Below are 24626 nucleotides of genomic sequence, written 5' to 3'. Positions count from 1 at the left end.
CATCTTTCCTTTCCTGGGTGAGAGATGAAATGGGGAGTGGGTAACCTCTGAGATGGAAATAGATAAGACATTTTTAACAGAAAGTTTACCTAGGAGTGATTGTACCCTTTTGTGTTTGAGACTGAAATTGCACACCAGGCAGGTTTCTTCTCTGACAGAGTTGGTGTCAGAGGACAGGCGCAAAATTGATAGAACCACAGACTTTTACCCCAGAGGGTGTGAGAAAATATGACTCGACCAGTCATGAATCCACATCAGTGTGACACGTTTCTCTAATTATTCCTCACACTCTTCCCTGAATTGATTGATTAAAACCATCCCTGGAAAGATCTGTTTTAAAGATCTTAAAGTAAGAGCTGGGGCTCAAGAAATCATGTCTCTCCCCACCCAGCCAGTGGCTTGTTCTCTGTTCACACATGGGAAGTGAGCCTGTGTGCAGAGAGTTTAGGAGTGTCTGTGTTTAGTTTGCTGGTTTAACTTCCATCACTGCCATGTTTCTTACAAAATGTGGTGTTGCCCTTAAATTATGCATATAAACCAGCAATAGGTAGTTCACCTGGAACCAGGCCTAAATTTGGTGTGTCCTGGGCTTTCAAAGGATACTAATGACTGATGTCCTGGGTGTGGTTTGTTTTCTGCAGCATTTGATGAACTTGTTGAAGCCTACAAAGAGCAGGCCAAAGGGCTTCTGGATGGTGGAGTGGATATCTTACTCATTGAAACTATTTTTGATACCGCTAATGCCAAGGTGAGTTAAAGGAGGAAAAGGGGGCTGAACTGGGGTGCCGGCTGGGGTGCTTCCCCTCATGAAGTGAGGAAATACAACATATTATTACTTTATATAAAGAACTTTTAAATTATGAAACTGAATGTTTTCATGTATAGCTACTGTATGTGCATGGATGCATAGGTCAGATATATATGCGTGATTTTAAAATTCAAAATAAATGTATGGAGTAAAAAGTAAATATCCTCCATGCCCCCATTCCCTGGGTATCTAGCCGTCTTCCCGAGGGACAACTGCTGTTACTGGTGTGGAGGCCCTATGGAGATTCCATTCAGAGAAAAGTATGCGTGTGAGTGTGCATATGTGCTTGTATTCCGTACATATGTACAAAGGTATGTAGTGTGTGCAATAAAAAGTAAAAAATAAAATAAAAATAAATAAAATAAAATAAAAAGTAAAATAAAAAACTCCTCATACATACATTTTTGACAGTGTCTCTGAGTATAAATTTCTACATGTGAAATTGCTGCGTTAAAGAGTCTGGGCACTGTTACTTTTGATCTTCACCCTCCAGGATTGGACTCATTTTTCCTCCAGACAGCGAACAGTCCACAGGATTGCTGGCTGCTTTCACCACACCCTCTCTATTGAACTTTTTGATCTTTTCCACTCTAATAGGTGAAAAATACTACCTTACTATAGTTTTTATGTATGCAGTATCTCTGTCTGTGGATTCTGAGGTGGAAGAGCTTTGGGCATTAGAGGACCTTAGTTTCTGGTCTTAGAACTTAAGAAAACATGGACAGTACAGATTAACACAGCATTCGTGTCTTTACAACCGATTCTAGCTCATATTCTTTGCAGTGACATACACTGTTGGTTCATGTACCTACCTTGTTTATGTGAGGCTGTGGAAGTAGAGGCTTCATATTTACCTCTTTTTAGTTTTGATTGAGAGAAGGAAGAAAAAGAGTAGCTCTTCAGCTCTTTCTCAGGGAAAATATTAGTTCAGGGGTGGACTTCCAGTCAGCGTTTGTTTTGTTGTAATATGTACAGTGGAAGCACAAGCTGAAATCAAGATTGCCGGGAGAAATATCAATAACCTCAGATATGCAGATGACACCACCCTTATGGCAGAAAGTGAAGAGGAACTAAAAAGCCTCTTGATGAAAGTGAAAGAGGAGAGTGAAAAAGGTGGCTTAAAGCTCAACATTCAGAAAATGAAGATCAGGGCATCTGGTCCCATCACTTCATGGGAATTAGATGGGGAAAGAGTGGAAACAGTGGCTGACTTTATTTTTGGGGGCTCCAAAATCACTGCAAATGGTGACTGCAGCCATGAAATTAAAAGACGCTTACTCCTTGGAAGGAAAGTTATGACCAACCTAGACAGCATATTAAAAAGCAAAGACATTACTTTGTCAACAAAGGTCTGTCTAGTCAAGGCTATGGTTTTTCCAACGGTCATGTATGGATGTGAGAGTTGGACTATAAAGCTGAGTGCTGAAGAATTGATGCTTTTGAACTGTGGTGTTGGAGAAGACTCTTGAGAGTCCCTTGGACTGCAAGGAGATCCAACCAGTCCATCCTAAAGGAGATCAGTCCTGGGTGTTCATTGGAAGGACTGATGCTAAAGCTGAAACTCCAATATTTTGGCCACCTGATGCGAAGAGCTGACTCATTTGAAAAGACCCTGATGCTGGGAAAGATTGAGGGCAGGAGGAGAAGGGGACGACAGAGGATGAGATGGTTGGATGACATCACCGACTCAATGGACGTGGGTTTGGGTAAACTCCGGGAGTTGGTGATGGACAGGGAGGTCTGGCGTGCTGCGGTTCATGGGGTCGCAAAGAGTCGGACATGACTGAGCAACTGAACTGAATATGTACAGTGTTACCTTGAGAAAGGGGTGTGGGTTTTGTATGTCACATGGAGGACTTGTTTCTCCTCCCCAGAGAGTGTGATATGTGTCTTATCTAAAGAGGCCTTGGTAAAAGAAACATTCTGATCAGCCTGTTAGACTGTGACCTTTGACACAGTCTCTCAGTAACAAAGATGTCCTTTTTCTCCCTGGCAGGCAGCCTTGTTTGCAGTCCAAAAACTTTTTGAAGAGGAGTATGTTCCCCGGCCTGTCTTTGTAAGTTCTAAAGTATTTGGTATTTGCATGAGGAAGTTTTTTTGTGTTTTTTTTATATGATCATTTTGAGGGTGAGGTTTCAGTTTTCCTGATAGAACTTTTGAGAGTAACTTCCTCTGTTTACCTCCCTCCTGCCACCACTTCAGACCAATAGCAATCTTATCTGCAGAAATGTGAAGACAACGAATCTAGAGGTGGTTGGTGAAAGGCAGGTCCCCCAGAGTCAAAGGCTCAGTGACTCTAGGGTCGGAGGAGGGACAGACTTGAAGCTGACCATGGAGCATCCACCACCAGAGACAGCAGACTGCCAGTTCACTGAGGCACTAGGCAGGCCCACACTGCTTGCTGAGAATAGATCGGAACCCACAAGCGTTGTCAGACGAATCAGATGTTGAACAGCAAGAGACCAGGATAACCTTAAATATCTGTGGAAAGTCCTCTCCAGTGGGACTGGTGGTGTGAAGCCTAAAGCTTTTTTGGGCACTGCTTTTGCCTCCCTGACTTTCCCTTTTCTCGGCTTCTTTGGCTTTCCAACCTCTCCCCTGGGCACTCATCTGTTTCCAACCATGGTTAAACAGTGTTGCCTTAAACTTGGAGTGCTATAGCTCTCTTTCAAGTTTTTTTTGTTTTTTAAAAGCTTCTTAATTTTACTTTGTTTTTGAGACTGTATTCTTAACTCTGTGTGGTTGACTGAGTTTACTTTTTCAATTCAGATTTCAGGGACAATTGTTGATAAAAGTGGGCGAACTCTCTCTGGCCAGACTGGGGAGGCATTTGTCATCAGCGTGTCTCATGCAGACCCACTCTGGTGAGTGATCATTCTTTCCTGCCTCCATTCCTTTTGGGGTTCATCTCTTCTGATGACGACAGCCTGGGACCTGGGAGTGAATTGCTTCTTCATATTCCCACGGTATCACTTGTGTGAAATATTGACTTTCCTTGAGGGTAACTGACTGCCCTGAGGACGTCAGAAGACCACAGCCTAAATGAATCAATTTGAGTTACTGGGAGAGTTTTTATGCTCCTTGGACAAGCCAGAGAGTTGCCTTTTTGTCTGTGAATGTTCCCCTTATAGTTTAAGACTGCCTTGGCCCAGTAAAAACACTTTAAATCTATTATCAGCACTTAAAAACAGCAAGGTTTTTTCACTCCCTGCTCCTGTAGCAACCAGAAACAGCCTAGCTTGGAAGAAGGTGAAGCAGCCTAATTTGGAATACAGTAGAAATTCTAAAACTTTGGAATACAGTAGAAATTCTGAAACTTAGATTTCTATCTTTAAAATTAACATGGCCAGGACTTTCCTGGTGGTCCAGTGGCTAAGACTCTGCACTTCCAATGCTAGGGGCCTGGGTTCAAACCCTGGTCAGGGAACTAGATCCCACCACATGCTGCAACTCAACGTTCTCATGCTAAACCAAAGATTGAAGATCCCGAGTGTGGCAACTAAGACACATTGCAGCCAAATAAATACATAAATATTTTAAAAAATTAACATGGCTTTTACATTGTATTTTAAGATATCTCTATATTTTTCTGATCAAAATGGTGATGAGATGGAAGCTCCTAAAATATACACAGTTTCCTCCTGTGCCTTGTCCGTGCGTGTACTACTTCTGCCTGGAGGCTGTGCCTGCCCTGCATTCTCACCCTGACACGTGAGCCTTTCAGTCCATCCCTAGGGTCCTCTCCAGGGACCCTGCCCTCTCTTACCAGCCCAGGTCAATGTTCTTCTCAGAGTGCTCTGTGAACTTTTATTATAGTGTTGGCCATAAAAATAAGAGTCTTAGACGTTTATTGGAAGTTTGCTGTGTGCCAGACTCAGTTCTAAGTGCTTTATGCTCTTTTAATTTTGGCAACAACACCTTGAGGTAGCTGTTTGCTCTTCAGATCTTTTGTTTATTTTTTGAGTTGGGTAGTTTTCTTATTGTTGAGTTTTAAGAATTAAAAAAAAAAAACAACTTTGAATACCATATATGTGTTTTACAAATATTTGCTCCCAGCCTATGGCTTATCTACTCATGCTCTTAAAGTCTGCTCTTTCATTGGACAGAAGTTTTTAACTTTAGTGAAGTCCAGCTTATCAATTTATTTTTCTTTCATGGAACCTGCTTTTGGTACTGTATCTAAAACTCATTGCCAGACCCATGGTCATGTAGATTTATCTCTTGTGTAATCTTTATATACATATTTATATCTTAGTTTTGCAATTTACAGTTAACCATGTTGCATTAATTTTATGAAAGATGTAAGATCTGTGTCTAGATTAAGTTTTTCAAATGCGAATGTCCAGTTGTTCCAGCACTATTTCTTGAAAAGATAATCCTTTCTCCATTGGATTGCCTTTGCTTCTTTGTCAAAGGTCAGTTGATTCTGTTCCTAGATTCTATTCTGCTGCATTGCTCTGTGCTCTCATCAATACCAGAGATTCCTTTAGCTTTTTAATGGATCTTGAAGTGAGGTAGTATCAGTCCTTCTTTGATCTTTGTTCTTCTTTGTTCTTCTCCTCCAAGAATTGTATTAGCAATTCTGGGTCATTTACTTCTTCATGTAAACTTTAGGACCAGTTCATTGATATTCACAAATAACTTGCTGGATTTTAATTGACGTGTGTGAATGTATATAAAATTGGGAAAAATTGAGGTCTTAAGTATAATAAATCTTCCTGTTCATGAACTTAGGATATATCTCCATTTATTTAGATCTTCCCTGATTTCTTTCATCAGAGTTTTGAAGTTATACACAAGTATTTCATTTGTTTTGGTGCCATTGTAAATAGTGTATTTTCTGTATTTCAAATTTCAATTGCTCATTGCTACTGTTTAGGTAAACAGTTAACTTTTGTATATGAACCTTGTACTTTACAGTTTGGGTTCAAAGAGCGTTTTAGATGATTCTTTGGAATAGTAATAGATAGTCTTACCTGTGAACAAAGACAAATTTGTTTCTTCCTTTCCAGTCTGCATACCTTTTATTTTCCATTTTCTCTTAATGCCCTCTTAGGACTCCCAGCATGACATTTAGCAGGAGGTGAAAGAAGTCATCCTTACCTTGTTCCAGATCTTGTGGGAAAAACATTTAATTCTACATCACTAAATAGATGTGCTTTATCCAGTGTGAGAAGTTTTCTTCTGTTCCTAGTAAACTAGGAGTTTTTATCACAAATGGGAGTTGTGAATTTGTTAAATAAACTTTTTATTGTGGAATAATTTCAGATTTGCAGAAAAGTGGCACACATGGTACAGAGAGTTCCTGTATTTTTTTTTAATCTAGTTTTTTCTAATGTGACATCTTGCATTACCTGTGATACTTTCAGCAAAACTAAAAGCATATTACTGTTATTTAAACTCCACACTTTATTCAGGTTTCAAGTTTTTCCACACTGTTCTTTTTCTGTTCCAGGTTCTAATCTAGTATATCATATTACACTAAGAAATCATAATAAAAGGAAAAAAGTAAAATATGAAAAAATAAAAGATAACATAGTCCCAGTCACTTCATAATTAATTCTTGAATTCCTGAAGGCCTTGGCAGCTCCCTCTGAGAGTGGCTTTGGAGGGGTTTTAGCAGTTCTGCTTTGATCTGTTTTGAGTCCACAGTAAGTTTCATTTGCAAAACACAGAGCTCCTTGGTTACAAGTAAACCCACTTAATTTATAAGAGGACAAATTCTAAGTCCAGGGTCACATTGCAAGTCATTTGGAGCAAGGGCCAAGTCTTGGTCTAGACTCCCAAAGTGGCCTCCATATACCATTAATATTACATCTACCTGCAAGATTTTCCTTTTTCTTTCTCTTCAGTATTGCTTTCCAATCAATGTTTATTAGTGGTGGTAATTTGCAGACATTTTTGTTTCATGGTATAGCAGTGATGAAACTGTAAACTTATTTTTTTATTTATATTCTGGATCCTTAAGCTGTAAGATCATCTAATGTTGGAGACATGGGCAGAAATGTTTAGTGCTGCAGGGAACATCAGTGAGGTGGCTTTGACTGGAGCTGAACTAAATGTGCTTCAAATCAAGAGATTTATTATCTGCTTGGTTTTAAATATACTCCTTTCCTCATCATAACTTTGTATATGTATAAATATTTAGAATAAAAGAGGGTGCTTCTAATCTCTTCTTTTTGTTTTTTCAGCATTGGATTAAATTGTGCTCTGGGTGCAGCTGAAATGAGACCTTTTATTGAAACAATTGGAAAATGTACAACAGCTTATGTTCTCTGTTATCCCAATGCAGGTATGTGTTTCAGGGGAGTCACACATAGGAGAATCCAGATACACAAGACCTGAGTAGACAGGGAAACAGATCTGGATTAAAAGAGTTTGTTTTGTAGATCTTAGGATATAGTCAGCTTTTAATAGAAATTTTTTAAATGAAGAAACTTGGGTCTGGACAACTGTTTCCCTCTAGATATGAAAGAACAGTTTGGCTCAGCCTGAAAGTGTCAGAAGTGGACAGAGCTCTGAGGAATGAAGCCTCATTGCTTAACTGACCAGAGTCTTGGAATTGGTGACAGTGCTTGCCATGTGGGCATGGCCAAAGTGATGGGCGCAAAGACCCTGTGTGAGAGCCCTCTTTGTTCCACTGCATCAACAAACGAGCAGATAAAGAACCTGTTACTTTTCCTCTTTTTAAGTTAGGACTTCAAATTTATGGTATATAAAAATTCCTAAGATAAATGTAGACAATTTTTAAGCTGTCTATTTAATATTTATAATCCATCCTGGGTTAACCAGATTTCCTGGTGTATGTTTTTGAGCATTAGGAGTAAGATAACTAGAAGTGGATAATAAATGAAACAGGAAATTGGGTGATTAGATGCTAAAGTCTTATGTGGGAAAACTTACTTGAAAGGGGATGAGTTGTGTTTTGGTTGTTTTTAATTGCATGCCTGGTGCTTGATAGTTCAAAGGATGTGTGGTATTCCCTCAAACCTTACCCCCTGGCAGCTAGGTGACTAGAATTAATTTCCTTTATAGGAAGGGGAGGGCTAGAGGTAGAGGAATTCTGTCCCATGTAGTAGTGATGCTTTTCTTTGAAATGGAAAAAAAATAATGGATGTTTATTTTCCAATGTGATTTTTTTGTTGTTTGATATGTTGTCTCTGTACTTATTATGTTTAATATTAAGAATTCTTATTTTTTTAAGTGATCTTGCTTTAAGTAAAAAGTTTTCTAGCCTTTTAACCCAAAGCCTTTACAAATGCTGTGTCTGTTTGTGAAAATAATTTCCAGTAATGGTTGAAATATGCTTTTCTTAGGTCTTCCCAATACCTTCGGTGACTATAATGAAACTCCCCACGTGATGGCCATGCACGTAAAGGTCACGAATCCTCTTTCACTTGGTTTTTAAGAGATAAAAAAATGGAATTTTTGATTTAGAATAGTTAGACGTAGACTTTACCTCTAAAGAAAACCGAATGTGTATATAAGAAATAAAAGCTTACGATGAATGAATATGATGGAGGCAGAGAAAGGGGCTTGTTGTCAGCATCCCTCTCATAGTCGAAACAAGTGGATTCCCAGTGAGATCCGACCCAAACTAACTGAAACTCATCCTCTGAGCCCTCCCAAGTGGTCTTCTCCACCCACCAAACTGCTAGGTGGAGTTGACATCTCTTTGCTCCCCACTGTCATCTCCCCTGCTCTCCTTCTCTGCATACACCTTCCATCTTTGAAGTCCTGGTTCACAAAACCATATTGCCCAAAATGCCTCCTTATTTCTAACCCCTGGGTCTCTTCTCCTCATTCCTTGGATTTTTAGCTTCTGGCTTATTGACATTGTCTCCTAAAGTATTTCTGACTTAATTCTTATGATTTCAGTACCTTATGTAGATGTTCTTTCCAGTATTGTCACTTCTCAGTTCCTTGAGTCCCTCTTTCAGGTTACCTTGTCCTTCAGACCCGCTGTGGTTAAACTCCTGACCCACATTATGCATTATGTAACCTCTGTCACTTGCGGTCATTGGAGTACTTGAAATGTGGTTGTTGTGACTGAGGAATTGAATTTTTGATTTTTTCAACATTTGAATTTAAATTTAAATACTAATAACTTAGATGTTATTGGCAAACACATTATTCAGTTCACATGCATTCTGCTCAGCATATGGATAAAACAAATTTTCATTATGATCAGATAGACAGATGCCTCAATGCATTTCATCTGAACTGTTCCCTGCTTTTAACCTTGTATCTGAGTCTTGTGAAGGCTTTATATCTAGAGTCAAATATGTTTAGCTCTCTTTTAAATGTAAAATTAGTTATTCAGGAAATGTGGATGGTGGTGAACTTAGAATTGATGCTGGATTGATGGTGGTGAACTTAGAATTCAGATAAGCTCTCTGAAACTTTATTTTTCTAAATGCAGGATTTTGCTGTTGATGGCTTGGTCAACATAGTTGGTGGATGCTGTGGTACGACACCAGATCATATCAGGTGACAATCACTTCGAAGTGTTTAATTTTTTGTTATGGGATGAATTGTGTCCCCCTCAAAATTCATAGATCAAAGCCCTAATCCCCAGTTCTGAATGTGACAGTAATTAGAGATAGGGTGGATAAGCAGGTAATTGAGGTAAAATGAGGTCATGTGAATAGATCCTGGTCCAGTGTGTGGCTGCTGAGGGCACAGACACACACAGGAGGGGCCCCTGTGCAAGCGCAGGGAGAAGAGGGCCAATGAGAAGCCAAGGGGAGGAAGCCAGCCCTGCTGACGCCGTGACCTGAGACTCCTAGCTTCCAAAATGTTGAGAAACCTTGCTGTTTAAACTCCTCAGCCTGTGGTATTTAATTATGACAGTCCTAGCAAACTGGGATACTTTAATTGCTATAAAGTACAAAAATAATAAAATGAAATCTCATGTGCCTAAGACATAATTTTCAGCATTTTGCTATTCTTATTTTATCTATTCTCTAACTTCTTTTTCCTCCTTAGATGATTATAAGCAAATCCTAGCTATCTTAACACTGTACCTTTAAATATCTGATTAGTATTCCAATGTTCACTTCCAATGCTCAAGGAAGGACAGCTCATATGTGGAGAAATACCTGCCTCCACTAGATTCTTTCATGGACAGAAAAGACTAAGCGGCAAGCACCTTGAGGTCAAGAAGAGCATCTTCACCTCGCCTGGCACAGTCACTGCTTAACCCACGTTGTTGAGGGTTAAGGAAGGGAGTGTGAGACAGGACATGGTGAAGGGTGTGGTTAAGTCCCTGCAGTTTCATGGTTAATCCTCTTATAAAGAGGATTGGAATTGAAAGTTAAGGACTGTTTCTGTTTTTATTTTTTTCCCTAAAGTGACTGATGATCATATTTTGAGCCAGTCACCTGACTGTTCTGTGTCTGTTTCATACCTATAAAATGTTCACTGTGTGAATTACCTAATGTTGTACTGCTTTTGTTGACCTCTGTAATAGATTCTATTAAGAGTCTACAATTTTTTAAACATCCTTTAAATACTATCTGAAAGCTATTAATAGTGAGGATAGCTTATCTATGGATCTCTTTTTGTTTTTAAGGTTATTGCCTCCTTTATAGGGCTTCCCTTGTGGCTCAGCTGGTAAAGAATCTGCCTGTAAGGCAGGAAATCTGGGTTCAAACGCTGGGTTGGGAAGATCCCCTGGAAAAGGGAAAGACTCCTCCCCCCTCCAGGATTCTGGCCTGGAGAATTCCATGCACTGCATAGTCCATGGGGTCACAAAGAGTCAGACATGACTGAGTGACTTTCACGTTTACTTTCCTCCTTCATAAAAAGAGTTGCTTCAAAAATTGCTGTGTGTGTGTTTATCTACCTCTGTATATATATATTTGCTGCTTTTATTTTGTCATTCACACATTAATTTGGGGAGCTGTACTGACTGGTTCATACTGGTCCTGATCAATTTAGTAGAGCAGGCAGATTTTTCAAGGCTAATCAGAGACATATTTCATTGAAGCTGAGAAGGTTCCAAAGAGTATAAATAACTAAAACAAATTTCCAGGAGTAGTTATTTTGGATTTTTAGTGATGTCTTATTCTGAATCCTCTCTATTCTGTGTGTGTGTGTGCTTGAAAAAAAATACCTAAAGGATTTAATTTCCTTTGCTCTAGGCATCTCCTCTCCTCTTTACTCTTCCTTCTCAACAATGAAGCCTTTTTTTTCTTTTAAATTACTGTGTAGATTAAGGACATCTTCAGGTTGGGAAGCGATGGGGGAGATTTGCCGTGTGCATTTGTGTAAACTCTCGTATCTGTAGGTGCACGTTTGTAGGTTCACAGCTGTGAGCATAGAAACTGGTCTGGTCCATACACAGCAGACGGGACAGATACAGAAATGTGAAATAGTATAGATTCATTTTATGCATTACTGAGAAAACTAAAAGGCACAATTGCTGCTGCACATTTGGAACTAGGTATATAATTATGTTAAACAGACTTAATGTCATAGCTGGAAATCAGCTTAATTGAATTTTGTTCTGAGTTAATGGATATTGTGTTTTCTCTTTTAACTCAGAGAAATTGCTGAAGCTGTGAAAACCTGTAAACCTAGAGTTCCACCTGCCACTGTTTTTGAAGGGCATATGCTACTGTCTGGTAAGTCGTGACGATGTGACTTTTTTATAATTTCAGAAATCGTTTGTAGACTAAGTTTGTATGTTTATTCTACATGTTAGTGATGTTTAGGCCAAGGAACTTGTTTATTAGGTCAAAGAAGACTATGTATTTTTCTTGGCACTTAAATTAGTTCTGGCAAAGAACCTATTGTGTTTTTTAGGGATGGGAGCAGGAAGATACTTCAGGGAAAGGTGAAGGAAGGGACAGGTAGTGCCCTTGGTCAGAATTAGTGTGCCCTGCTTTGAAAATGTACATGGGCCACAGCCTAACAATTTTAATTGTCAGATTTGCTGCTAGTTGCTAAAAAATCTAGTCCAGGCTCAAGGTTTTTTTAATGATGGTAGTCTCTTCCTAGAAAATTTTATGTGCTTCTAAAATATTATTGTCCTGCTCTTCTTATGTTGAGTATGTGTTCAGGACTTTGCAAAGAGTTGTAATATGTATTATTCTGTTTTGTTCTCAATAGCCCTGTGGGGTAGGCAGCTTCCCTTTTTCAGAATAAGCTTTAGTGTTCAAAAGAGTGTTGGTAAAATAGGTTATCATGCCAACTATTAGAAAAAAGGCTTTAAATTTTATATTTTTCGCACAACACTTTAATGTTGTATTCTTTAAAATATCTTTAAGCAAAAAGGAAAATGTGTATACAGTTTCTTAGAGAACCTGCAGATAGCACACACGAGGAATTATGCCCCCTAACTGAGAATTCAACATTTCTCTAAACTGATGTATTTTTGTTCCATATGTTCTCCTAAGAAAAGTGAAATGAAGTACAAGTTACAGTAAAAGTAATACCTACTTTTTTCACTCAGAACATACTGCATAGAATTAATCCCAATGAATGAGATGAAGTTGAGTTAAAAATATACCTCTTCAGTCTACCCTTTTTTCCTTTTTATTCTCCAGAAGATAGGATAAAATTAGAAGAAGAGGGATTTGTGATTTATGATGCACCCCCTACCCAGAAAAAGGGGCTTTTATCAGAGAGAAGTGTGGTGGAATAGTTTATTTCATCCTTAGATCTTACTTCGGCCAAAGTGTTAGTTGTTCAGTTGTGCCCAGCTCTTCGTGACTCTGTGGACTGTGGTCTGTCAGGCTCCTCTGTCCACGGAATTCTCTAGGCAAGAGTACCAGAGTGGGTTGCCACTCCCTTCTCTAGGGGATCTTCCCAACCCAGGGATCAAACCTGGGTTTCCCATATTGTAGGCAGATTCTTTACCATCTGAACCACTTCAGCCAAGGACTAAGTTAAGATGGTTAACCTTTGCCACAGTTGAAATAGGAGATAAACATTTAGTTATGATTTTTAAAAAGAGTTTATATATGTAAGAATGAAAGAATTCTTTCTTCTGATTTGAATTTCATGTGCTATTTCTAAATTGTTTTAAAAAACCACCTTCAATCAGATTTTAGAAGAATAACATCAAACATACTCTTTTTAATTGTTCTTTTATAAATTGCAGGCTTGAGAATAAATATAGTTTTTCTGTCAGATGCTTCACATTCATAATAAATCAGAAGTGCTTTGTGTGAAATACTTTTAGAGCAATGCAGCAGGGCCTCTCCAGCATTTAAATGTTAGCAGCCTGCTTGTGTGCCCTGGGAACTCTGGGTTCTAACTAAAGATCAGGGATGCTCTGAGGCTGGCATGGGGGAATGAGGCTGTGAGGATGGTACCAATGGAGAAGGAAATCACGGGCCCAAACTGGGAAGTGGTAGTCTTCCAAGTCAGGGAACAAAAGCCATTTGGTAAGCTCAAGCCTCTGAGACAAGTCCCCTGGGGTGTTGACTAAAATGGCTGTACAGGGCTTGCATCCCGGGGCTGACTGTCCCCAGAGCCTGCCTGTGACCATCTAGCAAGGCTTCTGCTCCTAAAACTGTAAATATTAAGAGTAGAACAAAAACAGTTAAAGGTCATTTCCTCTCGTAGTACTTTATACTGCATGTTGCTTTTTTCCTCAGTGTAACATATCCACAGTAATTATTTGATATTTGCCCCTAAATCAGCCTTTAACAGGGAGATGTTATTGTTCCTTGACAAGGAAGGAGGAGCAAAAAGCCTAAGTGGCTCGCCCAGGGTCAGCTGTCTTCCAGCGTTCAGCCCGAGTCCTTCCTTGTGACCCTGTCTGGCCTTGCTGATTATTGGTTCTTGGCCTCTGGATCAAAGAGATGAGATAAAATTCTAAATACACTGTTGGTGGGATTAAAAAAGCTTGCTCCATCTGGCTTCGAGCCAGTGTCTGAAGGGACAGCTGAGGAGCATTCCTTTAGATTCTAACCTCATGGTTTTTGCCCCAGACTCTTGGTTACATAAGAATATGATGATAATTTTGCTTTGTTACTCAGAGCTGGTTATGATTCAGCTCTTTAGAGAAATTTGCAATTTCCAACCCTGAAATATTTCTTCCTTTGAGAGTTCTCGTGGTAAACATAGAGACTTGTCCTGTGTTTAAATATCCATAGGGGAAAAGGTCATGCCAAGCTAGTTAGATGGGATATGGCATAGAAACTTCTTTTCTATCTTATGACAACATTTGTTTTCTGTCTCTTGTCGTTACATGTATTTTCAGAAAATTTTCAAAATACTTCTCCTTTTAAGGTCTAGAGCCCTTCAGGATTGGACCATACACCAACTTTGTTAACATTGGAGAGCGCTGTAACGTTGCAGGATCCAGGAGGTTTGCTAAACTCATCATGGCAGGAAATTATGAAGTGAGCATCATTAATAAGACCCTTGAGTCATCCGCCATGTATTTTGGCTGAGACAGCATGTAAACAAAGCTGCTCTGCCTTTGATAGCATTGTTAGCAGAGCTGCTAGACAGTGTGAGAATGGTAAAGTGTGTTTGCAGCCGGGCGGGCCGGTGGGAGGATGAGGCTTCGAAAAACCAAAGCTGCTCTTGTTGATATTTGTCAAAAAAATGCACTCGAGGTATGAAATGGGATGAGATGGGAGAGACCCAGGTTCTAGCTGTTTCTATTAATTGTGAAATTTTAAAAGTTTGAAGATACTGTTCATTTCAACTTCTCACAAATCCTTTAAAGAAACCGAAAGCCAAGATAATTCCTATTTATATTCTCATGACCACATCAGATACTGACCAGCATGGTATTATTGATTCTATTCACTGTAAACTACAATAAACAAGCAAACACAAAGAATAGGCCCTGCCTTGAAAAGTTTTGCCCTAGTGTTCTTAAACTTGATCACTCTATGAATGAGCAGAATTTAATCCAGAGAGAGCCCATCATGGACAGACTTCTTTTTTCTTATGCAAATATGAAGTTGAAACATGAAGGAATCTGATCTGGGCTTTAATGATTTTATTTTTTTCATTAACCTTCTCTCATTTTAAGATTTTAAAAACCTTTAGATCTTCCAGCAACCAGTATCAAAGTAGACTTAGTTTTAGTCACAGAGAAAGTGTGCATTTATCATCCTTTATGAATGTGTTAATGAGTGCTCTGTGGTGTCCCATGGAGGTCTGCTCTGTGGGTATTTCAGTTATATGGTTATATGGTTCCTGACGGTTCCCATCTGTCCTCTTCCCTTCATCCCTGCTACTACTCAGCCAGCACGTCCTGCTGCTGTGGTCTCCCCAAGTTTAGAAGCTTTCATGGGGTGGCTTTTTTTGCACATGGGATTCAACCCAAACTCCCTAGGCCATCATCCAGTTCTCTCCAGTTAGACACCAACCTGCCTTCTGTCCTGATCTATCATCTGAATGTTCCAGGAGGCTTTCTTCTGCCTCCAGGCCTTCATTGATGTCTACTCTTATGAAATCCCTATGACCGTTCATGATGGTATAGAGTTCTGGAGTGGCGGTGTTCTCTCTCTGTTTTGATAATTAAAACCATTCTGTGGTGTCCTGTTCAGTCTCAGATTTGATAAAGTTGCTACTGAGAGCAGACAGCATTTTAGGAAGAAGCAGGCAAGTGGGAGTGGTCTTACTACATGCCTGTCACTGTGCTCAGCGCTTTGTGGCATTATTTACTTCATCTTTTCAGACCTGTGAGAGAGGTGTTATTATCATCCCCATTTTACAGATGTCCAGCTGGAGGTTTGGCGGAGGTTAAACCACTCGCCTGTTGTTTCACAGCAAGTGAATGTTAGACCCCAAGTCCTCCAAGCCCATACCCTTCACCGCTCTGCTGTCTCAGCAGGGATGGGGCTGGAAAGTAGGAAGTGCGTGGGGAGGAATGACTCCTCGCTGGATTCCAGTTCCCCTATATAGTGCTCCCTCAAGGTTCTCTGGTTACGGGAATGAGCACTGACCTGAGAGAAGGTCCAGTCCAGTCTGTTCACTCAACTTGTACCTCTTTAAACAAATCATTCATCCCTTGGAGCCTGTGTGGGAAGTTGGACCCCTGAGCTATTATTCTCTTGCTCTTCTGGTGTAGAAAGGCGTTGGCGTCTCTGTTTTGTGTCTTTTGACCTCTGGTCTAAACAGGTCACTGCTTACTGTCTCCCCTCTGCTTCCTCCAGTTTGTTTCCCAGGGGCAGCTGAAGCCACTCCCTCTCAGGTAGCTTTCTCTCTTCAGTCCTCAGGGATCTCGCCCTTCCAGGTGTTTAGGCAGGACATTTGACTCTCACATTGTATGGCAGTGTCCAGAGCTTCTCCTATGACTGTCATGTGCCCTCAACTAGATGTAAGCCCTTCAGGAACAAGGACTATGATTTATGCTTCTTTTTATTCTTTATGATATTTAATGTATTGCTGATACCAAAACACTTTTTGATTTGCTGAATCTTACTGCAACCCTTTTTCTCTGTGTAATGTTGGATCATTGTGAATGGAATTCCCTCGTGGCCTGTGGCAGAGGGTCTCATGCCTCTTATGATTGCTAAAAATTTCTGTTTGATTTTCTTTGGCTAAGAAAAAATTAGGACAATATTAGAATCTACTGTTGATTTTATCCCTGCTTATTTTATTACACTATGAAACGTACAACAAAGACTTAAAGTCTCTACCAGTCAGTTAGAAAACTTTATTGAACACATCTGTTTTGCCTATCACTGTTCAAACAAGAATGGTAGATACATAAGACCTTTCTCAATTTTCCAAATGCTTAAAATCCGTTTCAGAGAATAAGCCCATATTTGTGAAACCGTGAGGAAATGGTAATATCATATACCATGTGATAATGTTTATAATTGTTGCAAATGTTTAGAGGCAGCCAGTCATTGTGGAATAGCAGTGTTTTCCAAAGTATGTTCTCTGGAACGCTGATCCTAGAGGATATTCCTTAAATGATCATAAGTGGGAAATGCTGTGTATTGCATTTTGTACTTGGAGATTTACAGTGTATAGTAAGGTATTAATGGATTTGAAAATTCTTTTAGCATAAAAAAATTTAACTTATATTTCATGTAACTGCTGTCAGTAGCCTGCAATGAATGCTTTGCGTGATTTGGTGAATATTGAAGAGTTAGATAAGTTTTGGATGGTTTCTGTAATGGCTTTTCTTGAAGGAGGTGGGACTTGAACTGGGTCTTAAATAGTATAGAAAGGGAGGTGATTGTATTTGAAGCAGAGGGAACAATGTGTGTGACACAGAGGTAGAAGCGGATTTAGCTGGGTGAAGGGTGCCAGGGTTTGGCAGGGGATGTTGAGTTGGATAAGATGATGGGGCACACCATGCTGAGGGACGGAGGTTCTTTATGGGAGGAATCAGAGCCTCTGTGGGTTCTGAGGAGTGATGAACTGTGATGGAAGAGATGTTTAGGAAAGGTTCATCTGTGATGGTTGAGAGCAGCTCAGGGTCAGGGGGTGGGAGGGTGAGGGGCTGGCTAGCTAGCCAAGTGGAATTAGAAGGGACTGCCTGGGATGGTGAAGGACTACTTTTGTCAGTCTTTTCTTGAGTCACCCTGTCCTGACACTGCTTCCTCTTGAATTCTTTCCTCAGGAAGCACTGAGCGTTGCCAAAATGCAGGTGGAAATGGGAGCCCAGGTGTTGGATATTAACATGGATGATGGCATGCTGGATGGTCCAAGTGCAATGACCAGATTCTGCAACTTCATTGCTTCCGAGCCTGACATTGCCAAGGTTGTATGGAACTTCGATTCATCAAGGGGAATTTACATGTGCTGCTCTGTCGCTCATTGACTTTGTCACTTTTCCCTTTGTCTGTCATCTTATACATTGGTGTTCTGTTGTACTGCGTTGAAAGCCCAGTGGTTTCTGATTGTTCATTTCCTCACATAATGGCAGCCTTTCAATATAAACCAGACTTCAGAGAGAAAGATGTGACAGTAGTGCGACTGTTTGCAAGGCTTCTGGAATTGGTCACAAGGAGTATTGAATTTCCTCTGATGTCTGAATAGCCTAAGAACTAACTTTTCATGTCTCTGAAGGATATACTTACCTGTTCCTACCAATTATTAGTTCTGTTTCCACTGCAGACTAGGGAACTCAGATATCAGATAGTCCTTCCTTATTGCAGGAAGAACGGACCTTTTTAGGCATATCAGAGTAAGACAAAATCATAAAACAAGATTAAATTGAAGTATTAATGTCAGCTTTTACATTTGTTTTTTAAGATGAAAGTTAATTTTTGTGTCAAACTTTTCAAAAATTTTAGATGGGTTCTAAAAACTTAAAAATATTCATTTCTTTACAATTGAATGTGTGATGAGGAGTGAGTTTTGACTTTTTTTTGTTTTTGTTATTCTTTTAAGGACAATTCCTAGAGCCTTAAGAGCTAGGGCTGTCGTTTTTTTGTTAAGCTTCAGCAGATGTTTAAGGGAGAAGTCGTGTGGTAAGCACTGAATTACATCAACCCATCCTTCACTTGTGTCTTAAAGCTCTGCACTTAAAAGCCTCAAGGCTTCTCTGGGAGTAAATATTTTGAGAATTTAAGGTGAAGAGAAGCTAAATGACCTGTTTAAAATCAGAATCAGAGGGGGTGAAATGACCCCAGTGAAATGACTTCTGTGCTCTCAGTCTGATATTTAGCTATGATCTTTTGAGTTACCAGTTTCTGGCCCACACATGAGGTCTCTTGTTAGACTGGAATTACTCCAAATATTTTGGTATTTAGGAACAAGAATAAGATTAAAATCCTATCTCTGTTATTTGTATATTGTTTCCCTAAAGGAGAAAGAGGGAATATATGAGGGTCCTTGGAAGGTGATTTGTGGTGACTTGCTGTCTTTCTGTGATCATCTTGCCTTTCTGTACTCAGGTGCCCTTGTGCATTGACTCTTCCAATTTTGCTGTGATTGAAGCTGGGTTAAAGTGCTGCCAGGGGAAGTGCATTGTTAATAGCATCAGCCTGAAGGAGGGCGAGGATGACTTCTTGGAGAAGGCCAGAAAGATTAAGAAGTTTGGAGCTGCCGTGGTGGTTATGGCTTTTGATGAAGAAGGACAGGTGAGTGATTTCTTTTGATCTGGCTTCACTGTGTTACACAGTGGCTTAAAGCAGTGGAAGAGAACTGAGTCCAAAACAGATGTGTATACTGTATGTACCATACATATGTGTACACACACATGGGCATACCTTAGAGATACCGTGGGTTCCATTCCATGCCACTGCAATAAACCAAATATCATAGGAAAGCCAGTCACGTGAATTTTTGGTTTCCTAATACATAGAAAAATTATGTTTACACTATACTATAGTCTATTAAGTGTGCAATAGCATTGAAAGTGAAAGTGTTAGTTGCTTAGTCGTGTCTGACTCTTTGCAACCCCCTTCGACTATAACCCACCAGGCTCGTCTGTCAATGGATTTCCCAGGCAAGAATACTGGAGTGGGTTGCCATTCCCTTCTCCAGGGAATCTTCCCAACCCAGAGATCGATTGTCTAGAAAAAAAGTACATACCTTAATTAGAAATACTTTATTGCTGAAAACTGCTATCATTTGAACCTCCAGGGAGTTATAGTATAGCATCAAAGATCACCACAACAAGTAGAATAATAAAAAAGAAGTTTGAAACATTGCGAGAATTACCGAAATGTGACACAGACATGAAGTGAGCAAATGCTTTTGGAAAAGTGGTATCAATAGATTTGCTTAATACTTGGTTGCCACATACCTTCAGTTTGTAAAACAATGCAGTGTCTATGAAGAACAATAAAACAAGGTCTGCCTCTATATATACGTATATATGTCTGTATATATATATGTGTGTGTGTGTGTATACACCTATTTACATCTATCTAGATATGAAAATTTGATTATATAGTAGTCACTACATCAGTTGAAAAAGGAATTAATAAATGCTGTTGAATAACTGGCTATGATTTTAGAAGAAAATAAAACTTGAGCCCAATTTCCCACCATATACCAAAATAAAATATACATCAATTAAAGGTCTAAATTAAAAAAAAAAAAGTCCAAAGAATATGTGGGAAAATATTTATCTAAATTTCGGAAGCCAGAAATAAAACTGATAGACCTATTTATATAAAAATGTAAAACTTTGTATGACAAAAGGTACTGTTTTATTTGCAGCATGAGTTACAACAGTGGGTTAATAACCCTAATATGCAGAGTTTCTATAAATCAGAGAGTAAAATACCCCTATCAAGTCAGTGGAAGAATGAACAAAGAAAATGAGCATCAATTTTTAGAAAAAGAAACACAAAATAGCCAATGAATATCCTAAGTCATGCATTCGATTTTCCATTGTAGAGTGATTTTCTTAGTTCGTAAAAGTGGAATGGCTACGTGAAAGAGTGTGTTCATGTGACATTTTTGATATACATTGTTAAATTTTCCTTCTGAAAAGTCATCTGCTGCTGCTAGTTAAGTGTGGTAAGGCCAGTTGACATAATTTTTATTTTTTTACCAAAGGTTTGACTATGTAGATAGTTAAAGAGACATATTTTTTTAATGAAAACATAAAACATATATTGTTTTATGAAAAACAAAAGCCCTAAGCCTCAAGATCCCCAGATAACTGCTTACAACTTAACTGATTCTTGTATCATTTACCTCCTCATCTTCAAATTCCAGTTCTAGTTATTATTTATTGCTGATCTAGTGGTTAAGAACTTGACTTTTTCATCATCCTCTACCTCCACTCCATGTATCTTTGCTTTTATCCCCCCATCCTTCCAATATAGTTAATTTCAGTTGTAACTATTTTGGGCACTTATATTAAGTAGTGTAAAAGTACTTAGAGCTGCCAGAACTTACACAGGACTGGGAAATAGACTCTTGGAGGGCACAACAGAAGCTTGTGCACCAGGACCCAGGAGAAAGGAACAGTGACCCCACAGGAGACTGTCCTGGACTTGCCTGTGGGTGTCTGGGGTGGGTCCGGGAGTCTCCAGTGAAGGAGTGGGTCAGTGGTGGCCTGCTGCAGGGTTGGGGGCATGGACTATAGCAGTCCATGCATGGGATCTTTTGAGGGAGGTCACCAGTATCTTCATTACCTCCACCCCAGGTAAATAGCAGGGAGGGAACACAGCTCCACCCATCAACAGAAAATTAGATTAAAGATTTACTGAGCATGGCACTGCCCATCAGAACAAGACCCAGTATCCCCCTCAGTTAATCTATCCCCTCAGGAAGCTTTCATAAGCCTCTTATCCTTCTCCATCAGAGGGCAGACAGACTGAAAACCACAATCACAGAAAACTAACCAATCTAATCACATGGATCACAGCCTTGTCTAATTCAGTGAAACCATGAGTCATGCTGTGTAGGGCCACCCAAGAAGGATGGGTCATGGTGGAGAGTTCTGACAAAACTGGAGAAGGGAATGGCAAACCACTTCAGTATTCCTGCCTTGAGAACCCCATGAACAGTATGAAAAGGCAAAAAGATAGGACACTGAAAGATGAACTCCCCAGGTTGGTAGGTGCCCAAAATACTACCGGAGATCAGTGGAGAAATAACTCCAGAAAGAATGAAGAGACGGAGCCAAAGCAAAAACAGCACCCAGTTGTGGATGTGACCGGTGATGATAGCAAGCTCCAATGCTGTAAAGAGCAATATTGCATAGGAACTTGGAATGTGAGGTCCATGAATCAAGGCAAATTGGAAGTGATCAAACAGGAAGAGTGAACGTTGACATTTTAGGAATCAGTGAACTAAGATGGACTGGGATGGGTGAATTTAAGTCAGATGACCATTATGTCTACTACTGTGGGCAAGAATCCCTTAAAAGAAATGGAGTAGCCGTCATAGTCCACAAGACTCCGAAATGCAGTACTTGGATGCAGTCCCAAAAAAGAGAATGATCTCTGTTCATTTCCAAGGGAAACCATTCAATATCACAATAATCCAAGTCTATGCCCCAACCAGTAATGCTGAAGAAGCTGAAGTTGAACGGTTCTATGAAGACCTACAAGACCTTCTAGAATTAACACTCAAAAAAGATGTCCTTTTCATTATAGGGGACTGGAATGCAAAAGTAGGAAGTCAAGAAATACCTGGAGTAAAGAGCAAATTTGGTCTTGGGGTACAGAAAGAAGCAGAGCAAAGGCTAATAGAGTTCTGCCAAGAGAACGCACTGGTCATAGCAAACACACTCTTCCAACAACACAAGAGAAGACTCTACACATGGACATCACCAGATGGTCAGCACCAAAATCAGATTGGTTATATTCTTTGCAGCCAAAGATGGAGAAGCTCTATACAGTCAGCAAAAACAAGACCAGAAGCTAACTGTAGCTCAGATCATGAACTCCTTATTGCCAAATTCAGACAAATTGAAGAAAGTAGGGAAAACCACTAGACCATTCAGGTATGACCTAAATCAAATCCCCTTACGATTATACAGTGGAAGTGAGAAATAGATTTAAGGGCCTAGATCTGATAGACAGAGTGCCTAATGAACTATGGATGGAGATTCATGACACTGTATAGGAGACAGGGAGCAAGACCATCCCCAAGAAAAAGAAATGCAAAAAAGCAAAATGGCTGTCTGAGGAGGCCTTACAAATAGCTGTGAAAAGAAGAGAAGCAAAAAGCAAAGGAGAAAAGAAAAGATATAAGCATTTGAATGCAGAGTTCCAAAGAATGGCAAGGAGAGATAAGAAAGCCTTCCTCAGCGATCAAGGCAAAGAAATAGAAGAAAACAATAGAATGGGAAAGACTAGAGATCTCTTCAAGAAAATTAGAGATACCAAGGGAACATTTCATGCAAAGATGGGCTCAATAAAGGACAGAAATTGTATGGACCTGTCAGAAGCAGAGGATATTAAGAAGAGGTGGCAAGAATACACAGAAGTATACAAAAAAGATCTTCACAACCCAGATAATCATGGTGGTGTGATCATTCACCTAGCGCCAGACATCGTAGAATGTGAAGTCAAGTGGGCCTTAGGAAACATCACTATGAACAAAGCTAGTGGAAGTGATGGAATTCCAGTTGAACTATTTCAAATCCTAAAAGATGATGCTGTGAAAGTGCTGCACTCAATTTGCCAGCACATTTGGAAAACTCAGCAATGGCCACAGGACTGGAAAAGGTCAGCTTTCATTCCAATCACAAAGAAAGGCAATGCCAAACAATGCTCAAACTACCACACAGTTGCACTCATCTCACACGCTAGTAAAGTAATACTCAATATTCTCCAAGCCAGGCTTCAGCAATACATGAACCGTAAACTTGCAGATGTTCAAGCTGGTTTTAGAAAAGGCAGAGGAACCAGAGATCAAATGGCCAACATCCGCTGGCTCATCGAAAAAGCAGGAGAGTTCCAGAAAAACATCTACTTCTGCTTCATTGACTATGCCAAAGCCTTTGACCGTGTGGATCACAATAAACTTGGAAAATTCTGAAAGAGATGGGAATAGCAGACCACCTGACTTGCCTCATGAGAAATCTGTATGCAGGTCAGGAAGCAACAGATAGAACTGGACATGGAGCAAGAGACTGGTTCCAAATAGGAAAAGGAATATGCCAAGGCTGTGTATCGTCAACCCTGCTTATTTAACTTATATGCAGAGTACATCATGAGAAATGCTGGGCTGGATTAAGCCCAAGCTGGAATCAAGATTGCTGGGAGAAATATCAATAACCTCAGATATGCATATGACACCACCCTTATGGCAGAAAGCCAAGAAGAACTAAAAAGCCTCTTGATGAAAGTGAAAGAGGAGAGTGAAAAAGCTGGCTTAAAGCTCAACATTCAGAAAACGAAGATCATGGCATCTGGTCCCATCACTTCACGGCAAATAGATGGGGAAACAGTGGCAGACTTTATTTTGGGGGGCTCCAAAATCACTGCAGATGGTGACTGCAGCCATGAAATTAACAGACGCTTGCTCCTCAAGAGAAAAGTTATGACCAACCTAGAGAGCATTTTAAAAAGCAGAGACATTACTTTGCCAATAAAGGTCCATCTAGTCAAGGCAGTGGTTTTTCCAGTAGTCATGTATGGATGTGAGAGTTGGACTATAAAGAAAGGTGAGCTCCAAAGAATTGATGCTTTTGAACTGTGATATTGGAGAATACTCTTGAGAGTCCCTTGGACTGCAAGGAGATCCAACTAGTACATTGTAAAGATCAGTCCTGGGTGTTCATTGGAAGGACTGATGTTGAAGCTGAAACTGAAATACTTTGGCCACCTCATGCGAAGGGCTGACTCATTTGAAAAGACCCTGATGCTGGAAAAGATTGAAGGCAAGAGGAGAAAGGGACGACAGAGGATGAGATGGCGGGTGGCATCACCAATCAATGGACATAGGTTTGAGTAAACTCCGGGACTTGGTGATGGACAGGGAGGCCTGGTATGCTGCAGTCCATGGGGTTGCAAAGAGTTGGACACGACTGAGCAACTGAACTGAGTGGAAAAGTGGAGCCGGGTAGTATACTATGATTCCTTTTCCTTTCCTGAATCTTGTTGGTTTTTTGTGAAGTTACCTTTGTGTTTATTTTGTTTTTATGTATTTTCAAACTATTCCCTAGTTGTATAAATTTCCAATATGCAATGTATGCAGACACATTAAGTAGACTGTCATTTTAATTTGTTGAATTATTCTCCCTCCAAGACTTCTGACATAATCAGGAGCGGTTGCTCAGGAGGCTGACTGCATAGCTGTCACTGTGATATGTCCCTCCCCATCATCCTGACAGTTCTTTTCACCTCTCTCATAGCTCTTTAGATTTCAGTTTCCTCATACTTGGTTTAATCTCTAATTTAGCGAAGTGCATCCTCTGGTGAAAGAAGACACGAAAGTAAACATTTTTGAAGCCTTATGTGTCTGAAAA

At 39.8% G+C, this 24626-nt stretch overlaps 1 protein-coding gene across 2 annotated transcripts in view; it reads left to right on the top strand.

The window, feature by feature from the left end:
* The window catches only part of LOC120865405 (methionine synthase-like), a 124200-nt gene that overhangs the window by 27369 nt on the left and 72205 nt on the right, over positions 1 to 24626 (top strand). For both annotated transcript variants that reach the window (XM_040242682.1, XM_040242683.1), the window contains 10 exons: positions 642 to 748; positions 2805 to 2864; positions 3578 to 3672; positions 7000 to 7100; positions 8125 to 8186; positions 9231 to 9298; positions 11357 to 11436; positions 14054 to 14166; positions 17361 to 17501; positions 18640 to 18825. In XM_040242682.1, coding sequence (XP_040098616.1) covers positions 642 to 748; positions 2805 to 2864; positions 3578 to 3672; positions 7000 to 7100; positions 8125 to 8186; positions 9231 to 9298; positions 11357 to 11436; positions 14054 to 14166; positions 17361 to 17501; positions 18640 to 18825 — 1013 coding nt within the window. The remainder of the gene's footprint in view (positions 1 to 641; positions 749 to 2804; positions 2865 to 3577; positions 3673 to 6999; positions 7101 to 8124; positions 8187 to 9230; positions 9299 to 11356; positions 11437 to 14053; positions 14167 to 17360; positions 17502 to 18639; positions 18826 to 24626) is intronic.

This window comes from Oryx dammah, unplaced genomic scaffold (genome assembly GCF_014754425.2).
Source record: "Oryx dammah isolate SB20612 unplaced genomic scaffold, SCBI_Odam_1.1 HiC_scaffold_6, whole genome shotgun sequence".
Lineage (NCBI taxonomy): Eukaryota > Metazoa > Chordata > Mammalia > Artiodactyla > Bovidae > Oryx > Oryx dammah.
Note: the sequence above shows the minus strand (reverse complement) of the source record. Positions and strands in the feature narration are given on the sequence as shown.